General features: G+C 43.3%; 1 protein-coding gene and 1 long non-coding RNA gene across 2 annotated transcripts in view; one reads left to right on the top strand and one right to left on the bottom strand.

Annotated features, from left to right (window-relative positions):
- HNRNPLL (heterogeneous nuclear ribonucleoprotein L like) overlaps positions 1–15,389 on the bottom strand; it is a 31,400-nt gene extending 16,011 nt beyond the window's left edge. The window contains exons 1-3 of the mRNA XM_068940540.1: positions 15,001–15,389; positions 5,998–6,116; positions 4,356–4,593 (exon numbers count right to left, since the gene is read on the bottom strand). Of these exons, the coding sequence (XP_068796641.1) occupies positions 4,356–4,593; positions 5,998–6,116; positions 15,001–15,192 (549 nt within the window). The 5' untranslated portion in view covers positions 15,193–15,389. The remainder of the gene's footprint in view (positions 1–4,355; positions 4,594–5,997; positions 6,117–15,000) is intronic.
- A 310-nt stretch (positions 15,390–15,699) lies between these two features.
- On the top strand, positions 15,700–23,191 carry LOC104151827 (uncharacterized). Its single transcript, XR_011140566.1, has 4 exons — positions 15,700–16,165; positions 17,428–17,601; positions 21,433–21,501; positions 22,433–23,191. It is a non-coding gene; the product is annotated as an uncharacterized lncRNA (long non-coding RNA).
- Positions 23,192–24,869: the final 1,678 nt, after the last annotated feature.

The following is a 24,869-nucleotide window of genomic DNA, read 5'->3' as shown; positions in this document are numbered from 1 at the left end:
GAAAAAGCTCGTTAACTTTTCGTTTACCATTTTCTCTATACAATTAAATATTTATGATTGGCATCTTTATGGGTTTATTTATTGCATCACAGGCAGTCAAACGTCTGAGAAGAAAACAGGAAGAAACCTTCTACAAGAAGCACTCAAGCATTACAGACAATTCCCTTCAGCTTTAACGGTGTTAAAAATCAGGGATCGCATCCATGCTTCAAGCTGGTGTTCCTTTTTAAGCACGCACTCAGTCTCAGCAAGTCTCACCAAATGGTCAATCAATAGTATTCCCAAAGCAGAGTGCCAAAATGGCATTGCGATTACGGTATATTTAATTTCGTAAAACTTCTGGCCGGTGCTTTTTTTCCCTATTGTTTTAATTGCTCATTTTCAGAAAAGCAATCTAGGGTAGTCCAAGATGTAAGCTTAGAGAGCTTATCAAAGGGAGAACTTCAGTTGTATTCACTTGAACCAAAGACACTGTAAGTGGATGCAGGCTTCCTGTACATAAGGCAGAGAAAACTTCTGCCGGGAAATACTAGATTCATACAAATCCATTGTTAAAGATTTGCTTTCACCAGCTCTTCTCTATGTTACATGAAACTGACAAAATTCGGGACCGTTTTCAGTGCTGCAGGGAAAGCTAAACACTAAGAACAACCACCCTCTTCACTCCTAACAACACTTCACATTGTAAAGCCTCACCTGACGCAATGGGCAATACCTCAAAGGACCACCAGGTATCCGTAATAGAATTTAGACATTACGGTACTGGAAGCTAGCTTTACACGTAAATCTGACTTGGAAAAATACATCTGTTTAATAGAGCATTTAATACACCTAATATACACTCACAGCCAGAATTTCCAAGAATGGGGCTTGAGAACCTGAATAAACAGGAACTGCGATTTCTGGAAACAATACACCTGTTAGATCACGTTCAAACAGTTGAAAGCACACAACCTTTACCAGATAGCCCATTCTGTAGTTAACCCTAGTGCACAAAGGCACCGACATTTCAGTGAAACACCCTACCACAACCTGTTTTCCCCCTACTTCCTCTACATTCAAACCACATACTTCCAAAATGCTTGTTCCCAAGATCCTAGCGTACGTTCCCGAGTTTATTTGGGTGACGAGGTAGGAGGGGGAAGGGAGTAGGTACCATATTTATTATTGCCTTCTGCAGAACAGCAGATGGGGAGGCAAAAAAAGGAGGGGGCACTGGACTTCTTAAATAAATAAGAAAATAAATAAAATGAAAAAAAAAATCACACTAAAGATATTTCTGAGATATCAAGATATTAAGAAAAAAAGATGTCTTATTGCTGGCCACAGATGAAATGGTGCAACTCCTAGCTTACCTGGTAAAGCACCATAACCCTCTTTGTGTAGGTGAGTTATTACAAACATTTTGTCTGTACTAGCAGCCTTGCACAAGACCCTCCAGTGATTGTTTTATGTAACTGAATCAAACAAGCAGAGGAGATAGTTAACCTTAAGTTTTCCAGGAGATGGACAATTTTAGAAAGGATTCAAGCGCTCCTCATCCACAAAAATAGTATCTATGGGATCATATATAGGTATGTGTTTTATTCACAGGCAATAGCACAAACACCTGGCCTCCATCTCTTCCTGCTTGGGAGAGAAGCGTACCAAAGACTTCCCAGCTCCAGGCCACATTCATTTTAAACCACATAAGTAACCTTTTGCAAATCACGTCTTGAAACATTTCCTCAAGATTACATAAAGAGAAAGAAAAGAAAAGAAAGAAGAACATGAAGGAAAAAAAAGGCATCTTCCAAAATTTAAGTTCTACTCAAAATGCCATCAGTGGCCAGCAGGCACACAGATGGCTTGACATGGCTTGACTTTTTTTTTTTTTTTTAAATTTAAATCAGCTACCTTAGAGTCCCAAATCAACCAAGCGTTCACAAGACAGTCATGCAGAATCAAATTTTAAATAAAGATTTAGCACTAGCTTTATTTACTTAACTAGAATATCTTAAAAAAAAAAAAAAAAGCAGTACAGCAACTTAGTTTCAGAAGTTGATAGTTAAGTTGGTAAAGCACTTCAGCTACCAAGGAATACCATACGTTCCTTGCACATGTATAGAAGGTTTAGAGGGTAAGAACTAACAGGCAACAGCAGAGACATGCCTGAAGAGACAACAAAGTCTGTAGCAGTGGGGGTCACTTTCAAAAAGATCAGGAACAATAAATAATCCCCTACAGATCTCTGCCCACAGGTAGGGAAATTGGAAAACATAACTTCAAAGACAAATATAATGACAATTCTTGGGCAGAAGTTTTTCAAAACATCCCCCCCCCACACACACACAAAGGAGTGGAAAGCAATTAGGAATTCAATACAATTAACTTGCCCTTCTTCCCCTCCTTGCCACACCCCGCCAGAAAGAAAACAAAATTCTGTAAGGAAAGAAGCAGGTCACAGAAGGAAGGGAACACCTTGCAGCAAAACCGGAGATTCATTTAGCTTCTTGTGCAGGATGTCCTTGAGCAGACCACTTGCTCTACAAAAATGTCTATTGTTTTGAAAGAGAAGCTCTTAAGAACGGTACAACAATTTGGTGCAGTAATTCAGACTTGTCACTTGAGGTTGGTTGCAATTTTTCATGTTTTTCTAACTGTAGAGGGTGTGAATTAATTTAAGGAGAGAAAAGTTTAGAAGAGGAAGACCTGGTTTTGGGCTTTTGAGTTGTGGTTTTTTTTCCTTTTTGAATAATGCAAACTTTACCAGAGGCATTCTTAATAATTTTGAGTTTAACCTATTGGCCAAGTGCAAGATTTTTATTTCTTCATCACATTTACACAGACATTCCTAGTTGCTGTGGGTGCATTCGCTTTTCCCAGTTGTTACGGGTAGGGTGAGAGCCTTGACTCATCCATACTGTCTTTGATGAGCTCTGGTGCTTGCTTCCAAAGCAGTTTTGGAAATCTGTGTGTAGCGTTCATTGATATATTCCACACAAACAGTTGGGGGCCTCAGGGAGGAAGAAAAAAGAAGGTTTTGTTTTGTTTAAAAAAAAAAAAAAAGTTACTCTGCAATATAAGTAAGCCTCACCCTCAGAGTTCACATGAGCCTTTTCTAGCCTAGAATGATGCTTTGGATACTATAGTTTTCTGCAGGCATCTGTGTAAAGCTCATTCGCTTTTACAAATCAAATTTAAAATGCATGAATACTGCTAAATGAAACTTACTTTTCAAAATACTCCTTGCATGTGACTATAATTAGTATTTTAACTTAGATAGTGGATTTGTTCCTAGAGCTTAGAGCATGTGTATTTTTAAACACCAATGAAAAAGCAACTCACGCGCCTGCCGTGCTTTTCTATAAAGAAAACTGAGAGGAGAAAGAAAATTCACCATCCACTAACGAATCAACAGCAGAAAACCTATCTATGTTCACAAAATAGCGAAGCAAAAAGCACGATACAGAATGGATTGCTTGTCAAATTAAGTAGTATCAGGAATGCTAAGCTTCACTCCATCTGCTAACACAACATAAGCACATAAAATAGAGCTTAATACTTGCATTAAGTTACATGGTTCCACAAAACCCAAACACTTGGATTCATGCAAACTGCCCGATATCCACGCCTTTCTTTAAGCTATGCCATACAACAGTACAAAGTTAAAGCTAATGTATTTCATGTTTACTGAAATACTCCTGTGCAATCTAATAGCGTATGCTGTGTATGCCCTCTATAAAAAAACAGACATAGACATTTCAGTGCATGAGAAAATATACGTTCGTAAATACTAGCAAAAATATCTGTACCATTAAAAAACAACAAAAAAGCTACTGTGCCATAAACAGATAGCAATGAATTAGGATGCTACTGTATATATGGCATGACTAGAAATACTGAAAACTAAACCTGAAGGTTCATCAATTTGGATTTGATCATCAACACAAATCAAAGTTTTGACATTCTACAAAGGAAATATTTAAGAACGAAGGACAACAATAAAATAACCCTTCTTGTTGGAAAAATTACTTGCCATTTGCTATAAATTGAACTTATTCTTCAGCGCCTGAAAATTAAAAGACCCTCCTGATGTTACGGCAACATATTTGGAAACATTGCAGAAGTAGGTAGCAACTTCAAACATTTCAAAATCCTGACCACTGAAGTCTTCAAGTGCATTGCAAAACACCCGTGCAACTGGACAGACTCATCGTGAAAAAGTATTTTTCCAGAACTTGCATGATACTTACGTGAGGACAGTTTTAAGCTTTGGTAGGTAACTAATTTTTGACTCAGATTAGCAGCATACAATTTTAACAAACAGTACACAACAGAAGTAATACAAAGAGAGACTGTTAAGAGAAACATACCACTGTAATTGGGTAGAGAGGATTCTGAATTGACAACAGGAGAACTTTATTTCCACCAGATGGATCATCAGTGTTCCCTGGCCGAGTAATCCTTTTGCTTGTTGAATAGTTGAAAAAGGCTTGCTGCCCAGCAATGTATACAGGTTCGTCTGCTGCAAACGTTACACATTTCTTGGCACTTTCTACGTTTTCAAACTCCACCAGAGCCTGGCGCTTAAATGGCATCATCATGACATAGCTGGTAAGAGAAACATTACAGTGAATCCTCCCTTATGCTTGCTCAAAGCAACTCTGACAACCCAAAACTGTCATACATGACTATTGTTTATCTAAACAATTCCAAATGAAGACGTGAAAGGAAGCTAGGTCTCCCCACTCCTCTTTCCCAGACCTAGTCATATATTTCTAAAATATTTGCACAAAACAATTAAGGAATTGTATCAACAAAAAAGCATTGAGCAGTTGTTTTACTGAAAAAGTTTATTACATAAGAACGCTCAATCAATACAACTAGCTAACCATTTACTAACTTGTTAGAGCTACAGTTTCAATATAGAAAAATGAAACTCGCCAAAGACATTTATGAGGTAACGGATCAAAATGAATGCAAATTATATTAAAAAATTCAAAGTTGATATATTGCACTAAACACTCCTGTTGCAAAAAATTTTTAAATACTGTTTTTTCTGGCACAAAACTAGCAAAATTAGTTACCTGAAATAAGATAAACTCAAGATGCTTTTTCAGCTGGTTTAAGTTTTGGAAAAGTAAATCTCTCCGGCTAAAGTGTACCTACGTGTATTCCAAACTGAGTCTATGCTTACTTCATTTTATTTATTCTTAAGACACAGGTAAAAGTATAATTCAGTTATTTGAATATTAAGGCAGTCAAAAATACAATTGCAGAAGTATTTTTACCACGGTAATTTCACCTCATCCCTCTGAGAGGGATGGCTATACAGTTTCCTACATATTGCATAACTTGGTATACTTCTGTGGAAGACCCTACCTTCTAGTACTATTTATAAAAACCCTATAATTTCAATAGAAGCATTTAACTGGGAAGAATTACACGTTTTCAAAACGAAGCCCTCAAAGCTCAGGATAAGTTGGTTCTACCAATTCATGTTTACCACTTTGCTTATAGATGAGGAGTCTTTAGGCTACACAATCACATCAGATATTTAAGTTTATGCCCTTTGCTTTGACTACTGAAGGGCTTTCTTTGGATAAACATCTCATTCTGCAGGTCTTACCACATCATAAGTACTCCTCCTGTACAAAACAGGAGGAAATAGCGCCTGCTCTGACACATCCCTCTCCTTGGTATATTCACTCATATCAACACAACCACCTTTGTACTGTTTTGCAGTTCAATTTAGTTACAGCTTATACTTAACTCCAAAAGTAGCTGAAGTCTAATGGCAGACATTAGGGCACACAGAAAGCATAATTCTGGTTGATCAGACTAGACATATATAGAAATAGAGCACCTTTACACATTTAGAAGATCTTTACGCTTCACTAGTAACTAAATTCTGAATTCGAAATGGCTATCGTCATATATTTTAAAAGGTCCAAAAAACTTTTACATGATGCTTCCTACTTGTCCGGAGATATGACTTTATACTAGTTCACATACCATATGGTTCCAAACTTTTCCAGAGCTTCCACAAGATCTGCTTCCACAACCGATTCACAGAGTCCTCGGACATGAACAACAGGTGAAACAGAGACTTTGTGATGACTTCCCCCTGCATCCTAGCAGCAGCAAAAACAAAATTTAAAATTCAGTACAGAACAAGGAACATAGCTATCATTAACTAAAATTAAGTATTTGACAGTATATTGGGTCCAGAAGTGGCCATCCAGACATACGATCCAAACATGTTTCTGTAATTTAGCTTTTCTTGCCAAACAGATTGCCAAGTTTAGTTGCCGAAATCTACTCATAATTAAATCTGCAAAGAATTTAATGTGTTTGCCCAGGCAAGACTCTTCCAACGTAAAATAAAGCCTATTCTAACACTTGATTCAATTGCAGGAGGTCTTCCATCCTATCCCTTCAAAACAGAAAAGGATACCTGAACAAGCACAGTAGCCAACATGTTTTTAAGACTCTTCCTGTCTGTCTATGCTAGTATTTGCTTCAGATAGGCAGGAAAAGAAAAAAAAAAAACAAAAAACAAAAAGAGAGTGAACAATACAAGTTGTCAGCAAAGCGAATCGATATTGATTATTTTCCTAATGAAGGCAGAGCTGAGCCCCACAGACTACAAGAAAATAGCAACTGAGTCCTGTACCTGCAATAAGAAAAATCAATACTCTTTTCTAATTCTCAGCATTCTTAATAGATGGTTTTAAAAGCTCTCCCAATGTCTGTACATATGGACACGTTCTCTCTTTTTTTCACCCCATGGTTGATTAACATCAAAAGATTCAGTCATGCTACACTAGTACTCACAATTCCCACTAAGAACGTTTTCAGACCTAGTGCTGTGAGAACTTAAGACAGACTTGGTTTTTAATGACTAAACAGTTCAGGCTGCAATCAGTTCATCTTTTCATGCAAAGCCTGAAGTAAGGCTGAAATGTACCTTACTTGTTCTGAGACAAGGGGGAAAAAAAATAAACAATGAAAATGTAAGCCAACAATGAAAGAAAAACAAGGAAAGATTAGACATAACAAAAGCCACGCTAAATATACTGCAATTAACAGAGCCCAAATCTAACGTAGACGACTGCAGCGTAAAGTTTACGTATTCAAATTTAGCAACTACGTCAATGCATTTGATCTAACGGATCAAGTATTGTTGATTTTTCACTTTTTTTTGTTTGCAGGAAAAAAAAGCAGCATAGCATCTTCTGGAGCTAGCCAGATATTCCCATCTTCAAAACATGGAAGCTTTCAGCTCAAGTAATTAAATAGCCAAAATGATTACCACTGCTATAGACATACCTCCCCTCGCTATCATCTTTTGAAGCTACAAATGCAAGCAAACTGACCACATGTTCCAGATAACTACAGATTGCTGGTCTTGATGTGCGTTTAATTCCTATGTTCCATATACAGCTCTCCCAACAAATTATGTATTTTTTCTTTAAATCAAGGATTTGCCTATTCTATTTGAACCTTAAGCCAGTACTTCTGGTTTTGGTGGACTTCAAAACAATTGGCTGTTTAACTTTTTAAGCTTAGTTTACATTTTACTCCTCTGCACCAAGAAAGCACTGTAAGTGGCAACACGTGTTCTTTGAATAAAAGTAGTGACAATTGTGGGAAAAGACCAATAAGGATATTTGCATAAGATACCATATTCCCAGAATTGACTAGCTGAGGTCTACAGCAGTAGCTGTAGACAAATCAGTCATAAAAGGTTAATACTTTGAGCTGCAGACACTTAGGCAATTGCAGAAAAAACAAAAATACACAGAGATTATCTGTTCTTCACTCGTGTACGCACTTTTCAAAGCTGAAAGCAGCACCTATGGAAACCTTCAGGACAACATTACAACAGTAACCAGTTTTTCCTGCAAAGTCTTGTACTCCAAGATATTAAGATATCAGGCACCTCCACTTTATTTACAATCTACTGAACGATCAGAAATTATTAAATCAAATGTTCATTGCTCTGCATACTTGTTACTATATCAAGGTTCTGGTTCATATTCGGAGCACGCATTTCTTTTTCTTCTCTTTTCTTTAATGCATTCAAGAAACCTCACCTGAAAAACACATTTATCTCTATATCAACTGGCAAAAATAAGCAACGATTTTCCCCACTGAAACAAAGGCTCATTACAAAAAACTGCCTTCCCTAATTATTACTCTCTGATCTACTCCATACACGAGAAGCTTTTCAGAGAACGGACGACAAGGGAACGTTATTTCTCTCTCCCTCCCTTTCCCAGTTCAACCTTCTTTTTCTATCTTCAGTTTGTGCTTCTTTGTCATATACTTTCCTTTTTTTTTTTTTTTTTTTTTTAGGTCTTCTGAGAATACTAAGTGTTTAGATTTTCAGAATAGTGTCATATGCATTTCAAGCCTTCAGTCTGCCTGCTCAAGAGATGAAGCTTTCCAGTAGCAGTACAAACTCGCTCTCTTAAAAAAAAAAAAAAAAAAACAGAAAAAAACCCAACAAACGAACACACATGCTTTATACATGTACACATGCATCTTTGAATCCATAATGCGTGAGTTACATGCATGTATACAGGCATCCACAGTACTGCAGACCGGAAACATTCTCAGAACCATCAACCAATACAGATTTTGCTGTCTTCTGTAGTTAAGGCAACGTTTGACTGGTCAGCCAAAAATCATTCCAAAGCCAAATTTCTTCCTCCCTAATACTACAAGGAAAGCATCCTGTAGTTCTAGTAGGAGATTTAGCAAGAATCGAAAATCATAGTAACACTGCTGCTGTTACAGTAATTTATCCATGAGCTTGAGAAGCACGGAGTAAAGAACTGTGTGAAAAGAAATCTCAATGATTTGCCATGAAATTAAGGGCTTGCCTACATACCCTTTCTGTATTGCTAAGCCATATCATTTCAGAAACTAATGTATACAGATAAAACCAATGATGGGGCACAAATGGCCAGATTAGAGGTCCTCTATGCCTTACTCAAAATAGTTCCGAAACAGAAACAACAAACGGCAGAACAAAACTAAGTATAAGTCAGTCCTGAGCCTGGAAGCCACAAACTAACATTCACACAGCATATTGCTGAAACATGAACATGTGCCACGGGCAGATATTTTGAACACCACCAAGAAAACCAACCAAACAAAACCAAAAAAAAAAAAAAAACCCAAAAAACCCACCACCAAGGACACACATATGTATTATAGTCAAACAAGCTTTGCAACTACCAAACGGCAGTATCAAGCAAATCTAGAAGCATCCTTGAATTCCTCTAAAAGGAGGAGAAATAAAACCACCAGACCACATGAAAAAGGAAGCAAGTTTGTCAATGCAGAGCATCTTCACAGCTAAGGTCAGACTGGATACAGCTCATCCAAATGCTGTCATTATTTCTTTCCACAGATGAAAGATGTAGGATTTCGACCAAGATCTCACAGTCACTGTATCTTGAAAACTACATTTGCTATATATATAGCTGATACACAGATAAAGGATAAATCAAAATACTTATCTGTCATAAAGCAGATTGACTTAATCTCCAAGCAGTTAGAAGTTCACATGCAGATTAAACACTACCACTATTTCTCTATTTACAGAGGGGTCTCTCACTACTTCCAGCTCCCAGGATGGCACAGAAATCCCATTTAAAACTCCAGCCTGACACTTGCCCTCTGCCAAAGCCGGCAGAACAGACTAGCTAATGTTACTCTCTGTGCTCATCAATAAGTATGACTTAAGGGCCTTTGAAAGCTCAGCAACAATCTCTTGAAGAATCATCAGCTGGACAGAAAATGCAATCACTGAACAGGTAATGGAAACAGACTTTCTTTCTAAGTGCTCACTCAAGATCAGTAACACAGGGACAGGAAAGGTTCCCCTCAAGAAAGAGGCTAGCAACATACATAACATATTGAGAAGGAGCTTCTGCAGAGAACAGAAGCATGGAGGACATGCTGACATAACCAAGCACATGAAGCACAATAAAGTTATTTCACATACATAAGACTAAAATAGAAGCAGTTTCAAAGAACAGCTGTAGAATTTTAGTATTCATTCTTTGCTGACCTACATAGTTCTAGGGAACATTTTAAATCTTTCACCGGTTTCTTGTTAACCGATTCTGATTTGCTATTCTGAAAAGAAAAAAAAGTCGCGAAGAGTTCCAGAATTATGTCTCTCTTGATCACCAATTTCAGATCAGATATTTTTTCACCAGTTTTTTCCCCACATATAAATCTGCTCTTTATCCTCTCTTCAGATGCTTTCCGTTCACTATATTCACCCTAGTTCTATTACTTTCTAGTACCTCTTTCGGACCACCTGCTCCTTTACTGTTTGCTTTACTTAAGTCCTTCCTTTCTCTTTCTTTCTCCCTTACTGCAAATGGATTGCACTCCTCCTTCATACTCCCCTCTCTGGATACCTAAATACACTGTCATATTATTTCTCAGCCTTCAGGTTCTCTTACTCGCTCACAACTATTTTCTCTCACTGCATCTCTCAAATTCTCTGAACGTTTTTTTGTTTTTTTTTTAATAAATACAACAGAACTAGAGGGAAAGCCCCAATACGTTGCTTATTTTGTATTTAAGTACCTAAATCTTCATTAATGCCTAACTACAGGCTGAGCTGCATCCAGCTGCCTAACAGGATGTCAAGGGTAGCCAAAATTACCACTTGAGAAACCCAGAAGACAGAGCCAAGTTACATACCACGTTCCCAGCGATCTTACTCTGTCCACCAGGGATGGTCCAATAGAGGAGGAAAGGTTACAATTAGCAGGTAGGCTGCATTTCCTGCCCATTCTTCAACTGCTGCATGTACTACATGATGACAGTACTACTTAAAGCGGTTTGCCCCATCATACATCATCCCTGCCAACCACACCTGATTTCAGCAGTTCAGAAGTCTCTTGCCTGCAGAGGTGCAGGATGCACTTCTCTCCTTGCCACCTGAGCTTTCTCTAGTCTTGGAGTGACAACAGCCATTGCTACTACACAGTGAAATAAGTAAGGACAGTGTCTCAGACTAACAAAATGAAAAGGATAAAGTTAATGTTCCATAGCAGTAGGGGAACATACAACAGCTGGGATTTAGGTTCGCTCTTTTTTTTGGGGGGGGGGGGGAAGGGGTTAACTTTAGGCACATCCCATATGCTAGAAGGCTATCTGTTGACTTTAAATGTGGTTTAAATGTGAGGTTTTGGAGTATTCAGTTCCCCCTGTTGTACAGATACACATCTTGCCAGCACTCTCTACCACGGTGTCCCTTTCAACAATTACAACTGCTACAGAATTTAATATCTGCAATCCACTCCCTTTGCTAGCTCAGAATCATCTTCACCCTCTCTGCTCAGCATAATTTGAGTATCTTGTTTCAAAAAAAAAAACAAAACAAAACAAACAAAAAAAACTGAACAAGCTGGAAGAGAAATAGTTTGAAGCCAATGGCCACTTCTTTTGATGGAGGACAATTTACACTCAGATGGCAGCTCCATAACAGATTTCTATAATGTACTTAAGAAATGGATCTGCGAACACGTTACTATGAAATAAGCCAAGATCTGAATTCTTTGCCATCTAGATCCTGCAGCTGCAGCTGCCTGTGACAGACATGAAGAAATTTACTTGAGAGGTGAGCTACTTTCCATTCACACAGAGCAAGAATATTGCACATACGAAGTTACAGTAGAGTAGCTGAGATGCCGCAAGTGCACTTCCCTATCTTAATTGCAGGAACTTGTTTTTAAAGGAAATTGTCTCTTTACAGACCATGTCTCACCCCCTTAAGTGTAAGAACAGGAATATTAGCCCTTCCTTACTTCACAGAAATATTTAAGAATAGATATGCAAGAGCATGAAGCACTTGGATGCTACAGAAAATATGGGTTGTATAAATACTGATTAATCAATGCAATGGAAACTTAAGTGTGGGAGAGGGAACTGAGCTGAAGACCGCCCAGACACCCTCAAATACAGCTCTGTGACATCCTTCCCACCCTCCTTTTTCCCCACTGTTTTGACCTTTTGCTACATCCCAATTCCGACTAGGCTTCAACATGACCCAGCACTACCTCTGTAAGGGTATTTTTCCCAAATCTTATTTCTGCCCCTAATAGCGCTGCAAGACCTCTTCCTGCTCTTCCCCTGGCGGACGCTCCGGTCTGTTCTTGGCTATCCATGCTCGTCCTTCAGATGGGGAGGTGGGAATATCTGTGGGCTGTGAGGAGCTTCATAATAGTTGGAAGCAAGAGAAGAGAAATATGAAATATTTCTTCCACTGGGCCTCACATAGAGGGAAGCGTTTCTAGGCATCGGTTTGCAAAAACAATAAGGTCAGAGGTGTGAAGGGCTCATTCATCTCAATGAAACAATCCCAGAGGAATGAGAAAACACCAGGACAACAAATACAGCCCAGTAGGGAGAGCCCCCTCCCCCCAACCCATTAGAAGAGAAGGGTCATACCACAAAACAGCTTTTATACACACAGAGCATACAATCCTTACGGGTAGACAGTTTGCCAGGATTCCAGGACACATGCTAGGAGAGAAAGAACATGCCAGGAGAGAAAGAACATGCGGCTGGCAGGCTCCTATCACTCTTACTACCCTGCTCATCCATTTTCCTATTTCCCTCTCCTAATTCCCACTCCATATAGTTCTTCCTGCTTCATCTTCACTTACTTTCTTTTTCTGCTCTCTTCTGAGCAACCCAACATGCTTACACTTCTTCATCCCTCTCTTAGCCTGGCCCTATCTTATACGCCTTAACCCTGCACCAGAGATCTAACTGTTACATGCTAAGAATGTCTCTTTGCAGGGAAGAGTAGAAGAACAGACATTTCAGAAGAAGAAAAAAGACAAAAGAAATTCAGTTTCCTGCACAAATAATTTTTTAATCAGAGGAAAAAAATAAAATGCACATGAATTAACTCTAATGAATAATTTTGCTATTGCAAGTCCCAGATAAAACTACTAAGAGAAGTGCTCAGTCATTTTCCATATACCGTCCTCATGTTATGGCTTATTCTCAAGAAACTAGTTTGCTCCCTGTTATCAAGATAATTGCTGCCTCGCCAATAGTTGACTTGCCAATATGGCTTTGCCAGCAAGCCACCGCTGAGCATTAGGAGAACCAGGTACAGCACTGAGTCTGTGTACAGCGAGTGAGTCTGATCTCACTCCTTGAGGCATACTGCAACCCAGACAACAGGCTGGGTAAAAATCTTCCTGTTCTAGTCTTGCTACACGTTTGTTTCAGTTTCTTTGGCTCATGAGGCTCAGCACATGCCATTCTTGAAATCCCAACTGTAAAGTTACAGACATTTTTGGTATTTTCTTTAGCTAGAGGGACAACGTGCCCTGGGATGAACTGATACACTAAGGTCAACTTGTAGACCATCAGAGCCACAGCCAGAACCCAAAACGCAGGCAAAAAAGAAAAAAGAAAAAACCCACCCCAACAACAACAAAAATGGTAAGAACTAGCTGACTTTATAGAATACTGCAGAAAAGAGGAAAGGCAAATTGGTAGATCGTTATCTTGTTCCTACTTGAAACATTGCATGATGTCCAGCTGTCCTGTATGACAAAAATTCAAGATAATTTAAGCAAGCATATGGATTTCATTTAGAACTGGCCTTTAAGCTAGAACACGCTGCTAATCCTCGACTGCACATAGTCGATACTCCATCATGAGAAAATACAGATTTAAAAATAGTTCTCGCCAATGATGTAACTTTGCTGCAGTTTATCAGGGAACTTTTCTACTCAATTCAGTAGATACCTTCTGTTCATCAAGAGGTTTAACTCTTAGAGAGATGGTAACAGCAAAAGCTTCTATTGTTATTTCATCCTGTTCTTAAGCAAGTTCGTTTTAACAGCTAACAAAATAGAGGTACTTTAAGTTGCAAGCTCCCCCATTAAATCAATGTTTTATCAATCGTCTTTTTCAAGTAGAAAAAGTGCCACCAAGAAGAAAAATGGTTACAGTTATATGGACAATTAGTTAACTGAGCAACCACATGGTGGGCACAAAAGCATTGTTACCCTAAATTTATAGGTCAAGGACTATCTTGATACTTAGTTACAAATTCATAAAGAATAAAAGGTATACAGCAAAAAAACAGTGAACGAAACTTACTCGGGAACACTGTTTGTGGAGGGGAAAAAGTAAAGTAGAAGCATAAGCGAATTTAAAAAGGAGACAGTCATTTATGATCAGCCTTTCTGGTTCCGCTGCCAGACAAAAAGGTAAAGCAGAAGGATGAAAGCAACCCTCTGCCTCGCTTTCTTCCCCCGCTCTACGTTTCTATAGTTACGTTCAGCAACAGGGTAAGCACTAAACTTGCGATGGCAATATCCCAAACGGCAACAAGCTGCCCACGACGCAGAGGCAATCTCTGGACTGCAAAACCCAAACCACGTACAGCCGGCAGACGACCGTGGAGCTCAGCCCTTTCCTCGGGCAACCACAGCGAGAAACAGAGCGCCGCACGCCCGCGGGCATGCCCGCCACGGGGGGAGGGAAGACGGGTCCCGACCCGGCTCCCCCCGCACCGCTCCTGCCCCACGACCATGGAGAGGGAAGAAGCGCAACCCCCACCGGAAGCGCCGCTATGCCCGGGGAAAGGGCCGGCGGGCTCCACCCCGAGCAGGCCGCGCAGCCGGGGGCTCCCGGTCGCGCGGGAAGCCCGCGCCCCCCGCCCCGGGCCGCGGCCGGGCAGGGAGAGACCGGCCTCGACGTGTGAACCTCGGGGGGGGGGGGGAGGGAGAAGAGAGGGCGGGGCGGTGGCTCACACGCCCCCCCCCCCCAGCCAACGGCCTCCTGAGGGCACGCGCCCCCCCCTCCCCCCCGGGCCAACGGCCTCCTGAGGGCACGCGCCCCCCCCCCCGCCCCCGGGCCAACGGCCTCCTGAGGGCACGCGCCCCTCCCCGCCCCCCGCCAACGGCCTCCTGAGGGCACGCGCCCCCCGCCAACGGCCGCCGCGTCCCTCACCGCGCCCGCGAAGCCCCCGCCGCGCGGCGGGGGGGCCTTCTCCCGCCGGCTGTCGCTCTCCTCCGCGCCGCTGTACTCGATCTCGCCCTCCTCGGCGGCGGCGCTGGGCTTGAGCCGCTTGGCCTGGCTCTCGTAGGCGCCGTCCTCCTCCTCCTCCTCCTCGTACCGCTCCCCGGACGACGGCGACGACATTGCCGCGGCAGGGAAGGGGACGGGAGGGGGGAAGGGACGCGGCCGGGTCACCGGCGGAGGGGCGCGCGCACCGCGGCGAGGACACGGAGGGGAAGGAAGGGAGAGCAGGGAGCGGGGACCGAGCCAGGCGGCAGCGGCGAGCGCTAAGGATGCTCTGCGCCGCGTTCCCCCGCTCCACACACACACACGCCCCCCCCGCCTCCCCGCACGGCGAGTGGGTCCCGCCTCCCCGCCGGCGCCTGGCCCCGCGATTGGCTCGCAGACGGGGAGGGGGCGAGGAACGCCTGGCTATTGGCGAGCTGACACGCCCGTCGTGCGCCGCGGCCGCGGCGATTGGCCGGAGGGAACGCCCGTCACGGCGCCGCCCGGCTCCCCCTCGGCACCGCCCCCGTCCCTCCTCCCTCGCTCTTTGATGTCTGCGGGCTGGAGAGAGGGGCCGGCGCGCGGCGCGGCGCGGGGGGGGGGGGGGGGGGGTGCGTCGCGCGCTGGCGGGCCCCTGGGGGCGTCGCGCGGCGCCACGGCCGGCGGCGGCGGCGCGCGCGCGCGCCCCCCGCTCCAACGGTCACTCCCCCGCCCCCCTCAGGCACCAACGGTCCCGGCGCCAACCGCCCTCCGGGGCCGCCGCGCCGCCCTGGCCCCGGCCGCCTTTGTCTGCTTGGCTCGTCCAAGGGCCGGAGCGCCTGGGCTGCGGCCTGCCCGCGCCGCCGGCAGCGATGGCGTCTCCTGCCAGCGCGGCGCTGCTGTCCCTTCCCCAGCTCGCAGCTCTCAGGCCCTTCCTCAGGGACAGCAGCGAGCTGTTGCCAGGGTCACAGAGCGAGGGGAGGGGAACGGAGGCAGCTGCCGAACCGCTTCTCACGCAGATCCGTTAGCTTCACGCCTAGCACTCGCTCTCCCCCCCCCCTCCCGGCCCATGAAAAATAAGCTCGGGTGCTCGTTCACGTGGGCTAACGTGGTCCGGCGGTCGCTTTGTCAGGTGAGAAGCGATGCTGCGCTGCACACACGGCGGGTTCAGCCAGTGCGGGTAGCAGCTCGGGCGGCTGGCTCCATCCCGCTCGCCTCTGCTACTGGCATCACCCTTTAACGGGTCAGCGCGTGGCTTACGGGTCCGGCTCCTGCAGGCAGCCTGAACCGCCGACCAGCCTGCCCCGGCTTCCTCCTTCGCCTACCGCCTGGTGAAGGTGGCTTTGAGCTAGTGCCCGTCTTCCTTAGGGACAGAGGCACAGCAGCGAGGCTTTCTGCGTTCGCAGTGGGGCCGACAGCGCTTTCTGGCCGATTTAGATCGTGTCCTTCCGGTTGCCAAAGCCAGGTGGATGGAGAGCGGAGCCCTGCCGAAAGTAGGTCAATGGAGAGCAGGAATAGGGTTGTGCGAGTAATTGATTTTTCAGTTGGGCAGCCAAATAAGAGAGAGGGAAGTCATTCAGAGACAGCCAAAATAAACGTTATTCTTTTCTTCTGTTCTTGTTTTGGTGAGGGGGGGGAAAAACAACAAAAACACCCCGAAACTTTATACTTGTATAAAACAAAACACCTTCCCCCTAAAATGGTGCTTGTAAGCTAGAAAGGAAAGCAAATGGTTTGCTGCTTAAACGTTTTCTGTTATCCTGGAACCCACTGGGAAAGGCACTCATCCAAGAAGCCGGAGGCCCAGGTTCAGTTTCCTTCTCTGCCTGATGTGATTTGAATCTGCATCGCTCAGGTAGCTGGTCTAATCATCGGACTTCGGGGCAGTTCATCACTTCAATGCGCTATTTGTACTTTGCATTGCATTTAAGGCAAAAATACACAGTAGCTTTCTATTTCACTTGCTGCTGTTTCATAACACCTCCCCCCCCACCCAGCTTGAGAAATAAGGCTAAAGGATAATCCATAGCTGGTAGCTTTTGAACGGTTGGCGCAGTTCTGGTTTGCATAAGTGATTCAGCGTTCCCTTGCAGAGTATCTGCCAAGGCTCCAGTTTGCAAAGTGTCCTGAACATCAGTTTGAAGAGTTTCTTTCTCCTATTCGCAGTGAATTAATCCACACGCAGTAAAATAACTCCAGAAGCAAAAACTGAACCCACCTTGTAACCTGGTGGTTGTGTTATTCTGCCAGGGGACTAGCACCCTCCGTTCGGATGTGCTCACTGTCTGTCTACAGTTCAGGCATATGAGTTTGGTGAATGTTGAAGCCAACATGTACAGTGTAGGTTATGAATGTAGGTTCTAATTAATCATTTGTTTTTTTTTTTTTTTCCAGAAGAAACGACTCAAATTCTTGTTTCAGAATGAATACACATGCATGTTTGGTAAAGAATTTTTTTGCCAAACATTTTCTCATCTCTAAAAGGAAGTTCAAAGACCTGTATAAACTTTGACAAGCGGAGCTGTTAAGGGTTTTTTTTTTTAAACAATATACATGCAAACAAATATTGTAAGTATATAAATTAAGACTTATCTACAAACACATATTTCTGATTTAATTTGCTCTGTTTCTTACCTTTTTGTTTCCTCTGTTGCTTTTTCTTATCTTTTTCTCTCAGTATTTCTTTTACTTGTACTTATTTTTCACTTTTAACAAAAATTCATTATATCTTTGAGAACATACAGTCCACGCAGCTGAAGGTGTACTTCTATCTGTTCTACGTTCAGGTAGTCAATGAGGAACGCGGCTTAAATGATGGCATTAAACTTACTTGTCTTGGCACTTCACTTCTTTATAAATATACAGCGTATGTTACTCTACAGACATTTCTGCTGTGGACATAAATGCTTACTTGCCATATGAAGTTTCTAGTAAATTAGTTATGTGTGTTAGAGCTGTGGGATTTTAGTAGACATTCACACCTCACAATTGCAAACAATAACACCCTGAGAAATGACGGAACATACCCGAGTTGTAGTCAGAAAAATGGCATTGAAACGTTGCAACAATTAGGTTTTTCTTCCCCCGACCATGCACTTATAATTATTTTTCTGAAAGTGAAGAAACAACTCAACTGTTTGACCAAGTTCGTGTTTACTGAGCATTCAAGCTACCACAAGAAGGAAACAGAATAAGTTTCAGCATGCTTCTGTGCAGCATATGGACTCCAAATGTCGTTTGTTAACAGACCCTACTCTACTGACTAATGTGGTATTTAATTACTCCGCAGTGGAGATTTTAAGATATTGTCTCAAATTTAAGTGGCAACATTGAGGCTTCTGCACTAAGCTACTGTCTTGTTCCTTGTGAGCAGACTTGGAACGTTCATTCTTTCTGTTTGTACTTCATACGTACGACAGGCGGGAGGGAATATGGAAATATATCCCAGTTATGTAAGTTTGAAACAGAGCATCTGACTCAGCAGAAGGATGTCACTGTTGTGTTGCTTGTCAGACCTGTTACTTTTGTATAAAAGAGAGTGCTGAAAGGTGCTAACACTGCCCAAAATAGTTCTTTTCATACAATTTTTATTACCCAGAGCTGATCAGCAAAAGTTACGGTTTCAGTCCTCTACCCTCCAATAAGAAAGGCAATTAATATTACTAAACACTGTGCAGTCAAGTGCAACCACCTAATTACCTAAGGGCTAGAACAACGTCATAAAGAAAAATCCCCAAACTCCATAGAAGTTTAAACTGCCTAATTACACGTACTTATGGGAGTGCATGTTGTTACCAGTACAGTTTCCTCTCCTCTGCTGTTGCTGTGCTGCCTTGTGTTTCTTACATCCCTTAGTGTAATTTCTATTACGTTAAGCTATTAGCTCAGTGTAGCAAGGAATGTTTCTTACCGTGCTTACGTATTACCCTTTCAGTGCTAGGAACAGTGCATCAAGGTACTACAGGAATGCAAGTAACAGCCAGAAGAAAAAAGGGAAAAGAATTATGTTCATTTGGGCGTCGTAAGTGAAAATAATTAGCATGCGTTAATGATGGCATTAATAGTGGGATGTTAACAAGAAGGTGATACCTAAGAACTGTCTGTGTATGACTTTCAAACGCGAGCTGAAACCAGCCCTTCAGCAGTCACTCATTTTTGTGCAAAGTTAGGGGTGAGTCCTCCTGGCAAACGCGTCTTGGTCACTCACGTTAAGTGTAAATTGCTGTTGATGGTGAGGGAGGCTCCACTACTGAGAGTTTTTATTCTGCAATTCTTCTTGCTTAGGCAGAAGTTAGCCGTTTTGACTAAGTAATTAGCGTGGCTTTCTCCTGTTTCATCATTTCAACTCCTCTCCTTTGCCAAAAACAGCTCACCGAGAAGTCAGTGGAGTCACTGAGTTACATCGCTGAAAGACAAGTACAGAGCAGGCATGTTGAGTGTAAGGTCTGCCGTGCAGCGATGAAAAGGAAGATTAGCAGTGGTGTTCATTAGCTACAGCTATTGCACGACTATTCAGGGTTTTGTTCCTTTTGCGGGGGGGGGGGGGATTTAGTCTTAATAGCTTAAGAAAGGCGTGCTCTGGAGTGACTGTTCCCCCCCTGGAAGTTACCGCTACCACAGCAGCAGAGGGGTGGTGAAAACACCATCATGCCTGGACAAACTGAACTGAGCCATAGGCTGGAAAGTATTTCTTGGTTCTTATGTTTGCTTATTTTGATTTGGGTTTATTCATACTATCCCCTATGCTGGACAACACTTGCTGCTGCTTGCAGTGTTCTCTCTTTTCAGTCCACCACCCCTTTGTAGACCCCTAAATTGGGTGACCACCACAAGACATCTGAAGCCAAAAGGTAACGTTACTGAGCATGCACCAAACTAGTTATTGTCGCGCGAAGCTATGGCTGCTCAAAAATCTTCAACACAGGCTCGTGTTCCTAACTCAAGGTGAGGTGCGTACTTGGGTTGACGAACAGCTGTGGTACAAGTCAAATCCGCCCTGACCGGTACTGACAAAAAGTTATTGCCTTACCCAGCAGAATTGCCAAGGCTTCCACTATTACCAGCACTTTTCAACACGATCACAGATATTGTGATATGTATTGTTTCTTAAAGCATCAGACGCTGGAGTCTGATGGTTAGAGAAGCTTTACTTTTGTTTTGAAAAAAAAAAAGCAAGATTTTAACTCCTTTGATTGCAACTGAAAACTATGATTCTTAAATGCTTCCCTGCCAGGGGGCAACCCACTCTCTCAGTCTTTTCAAATACACGATGCACAAAATCTCGTAGTTCATAAGCTCGTCTGCTCCCCTGTATATACAGGATGAGCATGCACACACAAATTAAATTATGAAGCTGCTTTCTTTCTCCTCGCACCTATGTAAAACTAGGCAAGTCACTTAAATCAGTTGTTCAGAACTAATTTTCAGAACTGAATGTACAGTGCACAACGAAATTGCATTAGCTGCGGAATCAGGTCGTAGACATTTCAAATGCTCCCCTGAAAAGTGTAAAGGATGAATCTGGCCAAGAACTGTTTATGCATCATTTCTCTACCTCTGAAGAAGACTACCACACCTGCTCATCTCACACAACAGTGACGCACTTCCCTGCGGTAGTGAAAAATACTCAGAAGAAAACAGATCATCCTTTTACTGGCGGAAGAGTTGAAGAGTGTGCCCTGAGCACGGCCTGGGTTCACTTTGTGAATGGGAGGAAAGCAAAGACTGAGCACTTGCTCGCTCACTGGGCACAGCCTGTCCGATGCACCAAATGAAGCTGAAGTCCTGTGATAAAATTGATAGGTGATTGTAAAATTAAAGTCCTTATCGCTACACGTTATGCAGGAGGGGGCAAAGTAAGCCTGCGTTTGCAATTCTCATCCTGGCATTTTCTATTTTGTACGGTTTTTGACTTTGTACGTCTAATTTTTTTCTGTGTAAGCTAGACATGCGTGTGTTTTTCCTGGGCTAAAACGGTAAGAAGGCAAACTGATGGGTCGTTCTGTGGCCTTGTTCAGACGTGTACTACAGAGGTACACTGGCAAACTAAAACCACCATATTTGCCTCATAGGTCTCCGACCCTTGTGCTAATGGAGTCGCAGCAGAGACAAAAGTCCCAATGTCACAGCTCCTGCCTAAGGATATCTTTTTGATTTGTTTTACCTTTATTGTTTGTTTTGCCACCAGAATTCTTGGATAAATGGCGTAACGAATCTGTCTAGTCAGACATTTCCTGTCTCTGATTCCTGTCTCTTTCTCTGCATAAATGTTAGACACCCCTTAGTTCTCCAAGACACTGTGATCACACTTTCACATCCCCATCTGTGGCTGCTTTTGCTTCTTCTGGGCATGTTTCGTAAAATAACTGCAGTTCCATAATTTATTCTCTTTGCTTGCAGGTTACTGATCTGTTTGCAAGTCAAGAATAGACAGCTGACTCCAGTGCCATCCAGATACGCCATACAGAGGTACCTCATTTGTGCCTCAAAGCAGTCATCCCGCACCCTCTCTTGGCAGCAAGGGCTAGCTTAGCTCTCCAGGGCTCTAGCATAGGTAAAACGAGGAGCAGAGCCACAGCCGCCTGCTGTCGTAGGAAACTGTCTTTCCCGTGCCTGGACTCAGTTCTGCACCTGCTACACACAAACCTGGTCCTACTAAATGAAGGGTTTTGAAGTGCACCTGCAGTTTGTTTCCATGCACGTTGGCCATGCCCTGTGCGTACTGAGGTCTTTTGAAAGAAACACTGGCAGCCCCCCCCACCCACCCCCACCCCAATCCTGCCTGGCCCCGGAAATGCAAGCACAGACTAACACGGCCACTCAGGGTAAGAGGCCCCAGCTACATGTCCTTATAATGCTCTCAGGGTCTGCTTGCACAAAAACAATCTTCCCACTAACAAAGCAGACAGCGTTCCTGCCGTGTGAGGGCACAAATCATGCCTTTACCCAGCTTTGACACTTGCTTCCAAGCTGAGCTGTCATCTGTGGGCACAATTACCTAGACACTAGGAAGGTCCTTTCTCTGTTAAAATAGCTGCTCCATTCTAAAGATGAGATTTTGGAAGCGTTTCTGGTAATGAGTGTTGCATCTCCCAAGAAGGAATGGGTCATAAATTCTGGGTTGTTATTAGGCAACAGATCTCAAAAATGAGCAGCGATCAGTTTGTGAAGCTGGGATTGTTCCCAAGAATCACCATTTGGTAAGCTCCCGTGAAGCAGACTTGCCAGAAAGGATACACATTTCTAAAATAGACCTTTAATTGATGTTCCGTGGTTTGTATCTTGCTCTTTGATGGTGAACACTGGGGGCATGAGACTCAGTGAGGGAATGTCTGAGAGCCAGGTGCTTTCCCACAAGTTACTTTATTTTTAATCTTGGTCTCTGTCTCTTTCCACCCAGGATGGAACAGCGCCACAGGACTACTTTGCTTGCTGAGGCAGGAACGCAAATCGGTGATGGCTTTTGTACTAAATGTTAAGAGAGGGCATGTCTGCAGGGTGAGACAGGGCGCGCTGACGAGGTTCCCCAGCCTGGCACTGGGCTGAGACGCTGCATCCCCTGAACGCCAACGGACAACGTACAGACATCCTTGCCTGGGCTCCCCAAACGGTTTAACGTACGCTGCACAGCACAAGCACGTCCTCTGTGCACTGAAAGCTCAAAGCAGTTCTGCTTACCAGTGTTACTGTGCTGTGTGTGGTACATGAGAATTACTGGTATTGACTATGAGTCAATGTCATCCCCACCCATTTTTACCCATCACAAGGAATTTTCTGCTAGCTAGAGCCAAGCAAGACATTTTAGGCCATTTTCACCTTGTTAGCTGCAATAGCCTTGATGATTTCCTTTGTGATTTCCTCCTAGCGTAACAGTTCTCCTAGCGTAACTCACTTTCCCAGGCTCCCCAAGCAGGGCACGAACAAAGATTTTGACTGCAACGGAAGGGGCGAGTCCCGAAATATTGCTTCTACTGCTTTGATTTTGCAAGGATGAAAAAAAATAAAAAAAAAAGGTTTACCCACTTTCACTTTGCCTCAACTGACAATGTCTAAATCTTTGACACTGAAATGGGTGCTGCTGCTTGCAGCCGAAGATGACAATATCGTGGTGAGGGTGGAGGAATCAAGCGCTCAGCGAATGCGTGGTACATACCTAAATGCAGGTGGCCTTCTCTTACACAAGCAGCAGTACTGTTTACCGCGTGAGCGGCTCCGCAGCTACTCCTTCGGCTGGCGTGCTTTCTCTGCCTGAGGAAAGGCTCTGCGTACAGACGAGGCCTGCGGAGCCTCGTTGCTGACTCTAAGAGCTCCAGCGACTTGGCTAGGAAGTTGCACTCCATGAAGCATGTCCTTAGGGTGTCCTTGATACGCTGTCTTGAGCGACACGCTTCACCTTTTCACGCTCCACTTCACAGGACCGTTCATGCATTGCCCAGCTGAGCCACGCGCTTAGACAGGCTGTCTACCATACAGTGACACAAGACTACTCATTTTTCAGCTATTTATGAGCAAACTTTCAAGGGTTTCTTTCCTCTTATGATGTTGCCTGTACTGAAGAGGAGTTGCTGCTCAGAAGAATTTCGTAATCCTGCCAGCAACAATACTTATCTAGCACAAACGAGCTCTCCAGTAGAGGAAGTCTTTTGCAGCCTCCCCTGAGTTTTTGCTAACGTAGCTGTGTCTGTCGCGTGTGCTTTTTTTCTCCGAGCTTTTAATATAACGAGACTTCCTAAAGTACAGGTGTTCTGCGTATTAGTATCTCATTAGGAATGTCAAATATAAAATAATTTTAAAAATTACTCCAAATTTAACATGCAGAGAAATCCAGTTTTCCAGAAATAGCCCCATAAATGAGTCTTTAGACCGATACTGCACATCCTGTGCATCAAAAGTCATGGATTAGCTGTCTCCTGCTCCCTCCAGAACGTGGCCTTAAAAAGTCATTTTTTGTGGTTAAATAGGACAGTCTGAATTCTTTTGCTTGCATTGGGGTAACTTGAGACTGTACATTATGCTTGGCTCATGTTTTTAATTGTATTTTTAACTCCCCATGAGGGCTACAGATTTCCTGTTTAAAGAAAGCCAGGATTCTTCCACAATCACCTGACACCATTTTTGGCTAGAGAAACAAATGTTGTTATTCTGCTGTAATTGCAGGGGTTGGCCATAGCGAATACGGAACTGATATCCAGGTAATATGTTTCAAGAAGAGCTGATAATATATGGAATGAGGTAGTGCACTGATTTGATGGAAACATCTTGTCTTGATGCGCCTTTCAGTTTTACTTTTTGTTCTTTAGAGCTTCTTGCCAGAGAAATACTCCCCCCCACCCCTGGTTTCATTTAGGATTTTGCATCTTAAATGTTGCTTCAACGGGACTGCTTGGGGTTTCTGCTTCAGTGACAGTTTTGAGATCTTGATATACCACAATCCACCAGGGCTGAAAATGCAGCGAATTCTCTGATACAATAGCAGGAAAACCGTAGCCCAAGAGCTTTATATAAAGGCCACAGGAGATTCTCGGACAGAGAAACTGAAGAATCACAAGTTTAATACAGAACAAACACTTTAAAAGTTCTCGTAGCTGAACCCTGCACAATTGGATTGTTGCAAATTAAAAGTTGGGCCAATTGTGAAAAAATAAATAAATATAGAGTCCTTGCAACGTGGCAGGAGTCATTTTATTAGGGGTTTCTTGTCCAGCATCTGCACCCTGCCCAGCGCCAGCTCAGCTCAAATGACCCGTGCACGGGCTCTCCCTGCCTCCGCAGGGCTCTGGGGAGCCCGTGCAAGCGGGAGGGCTCGTGGCGTGAGACCGGCACGTGAATCTGGTCAT

This window comes from Struthio camelus, chromosome 3 (genome assembly GCF_040807025.1).
Source record: "Struthio camelus isolate bStrCam1 chromosome 3, bStrCam1.hap1, whole genome shotgun sequence".
NCBI lineage: Eukaryota > Metazoa > Chordata > Aves > Struthioniformes > Struthionidae > Struthio > Struthio camelus.
The sequence above is the reverse complement of the archived record's forward strand: the minus strand, read 5'-3'. Positions and strand labels throughout refer to the sequence as shown.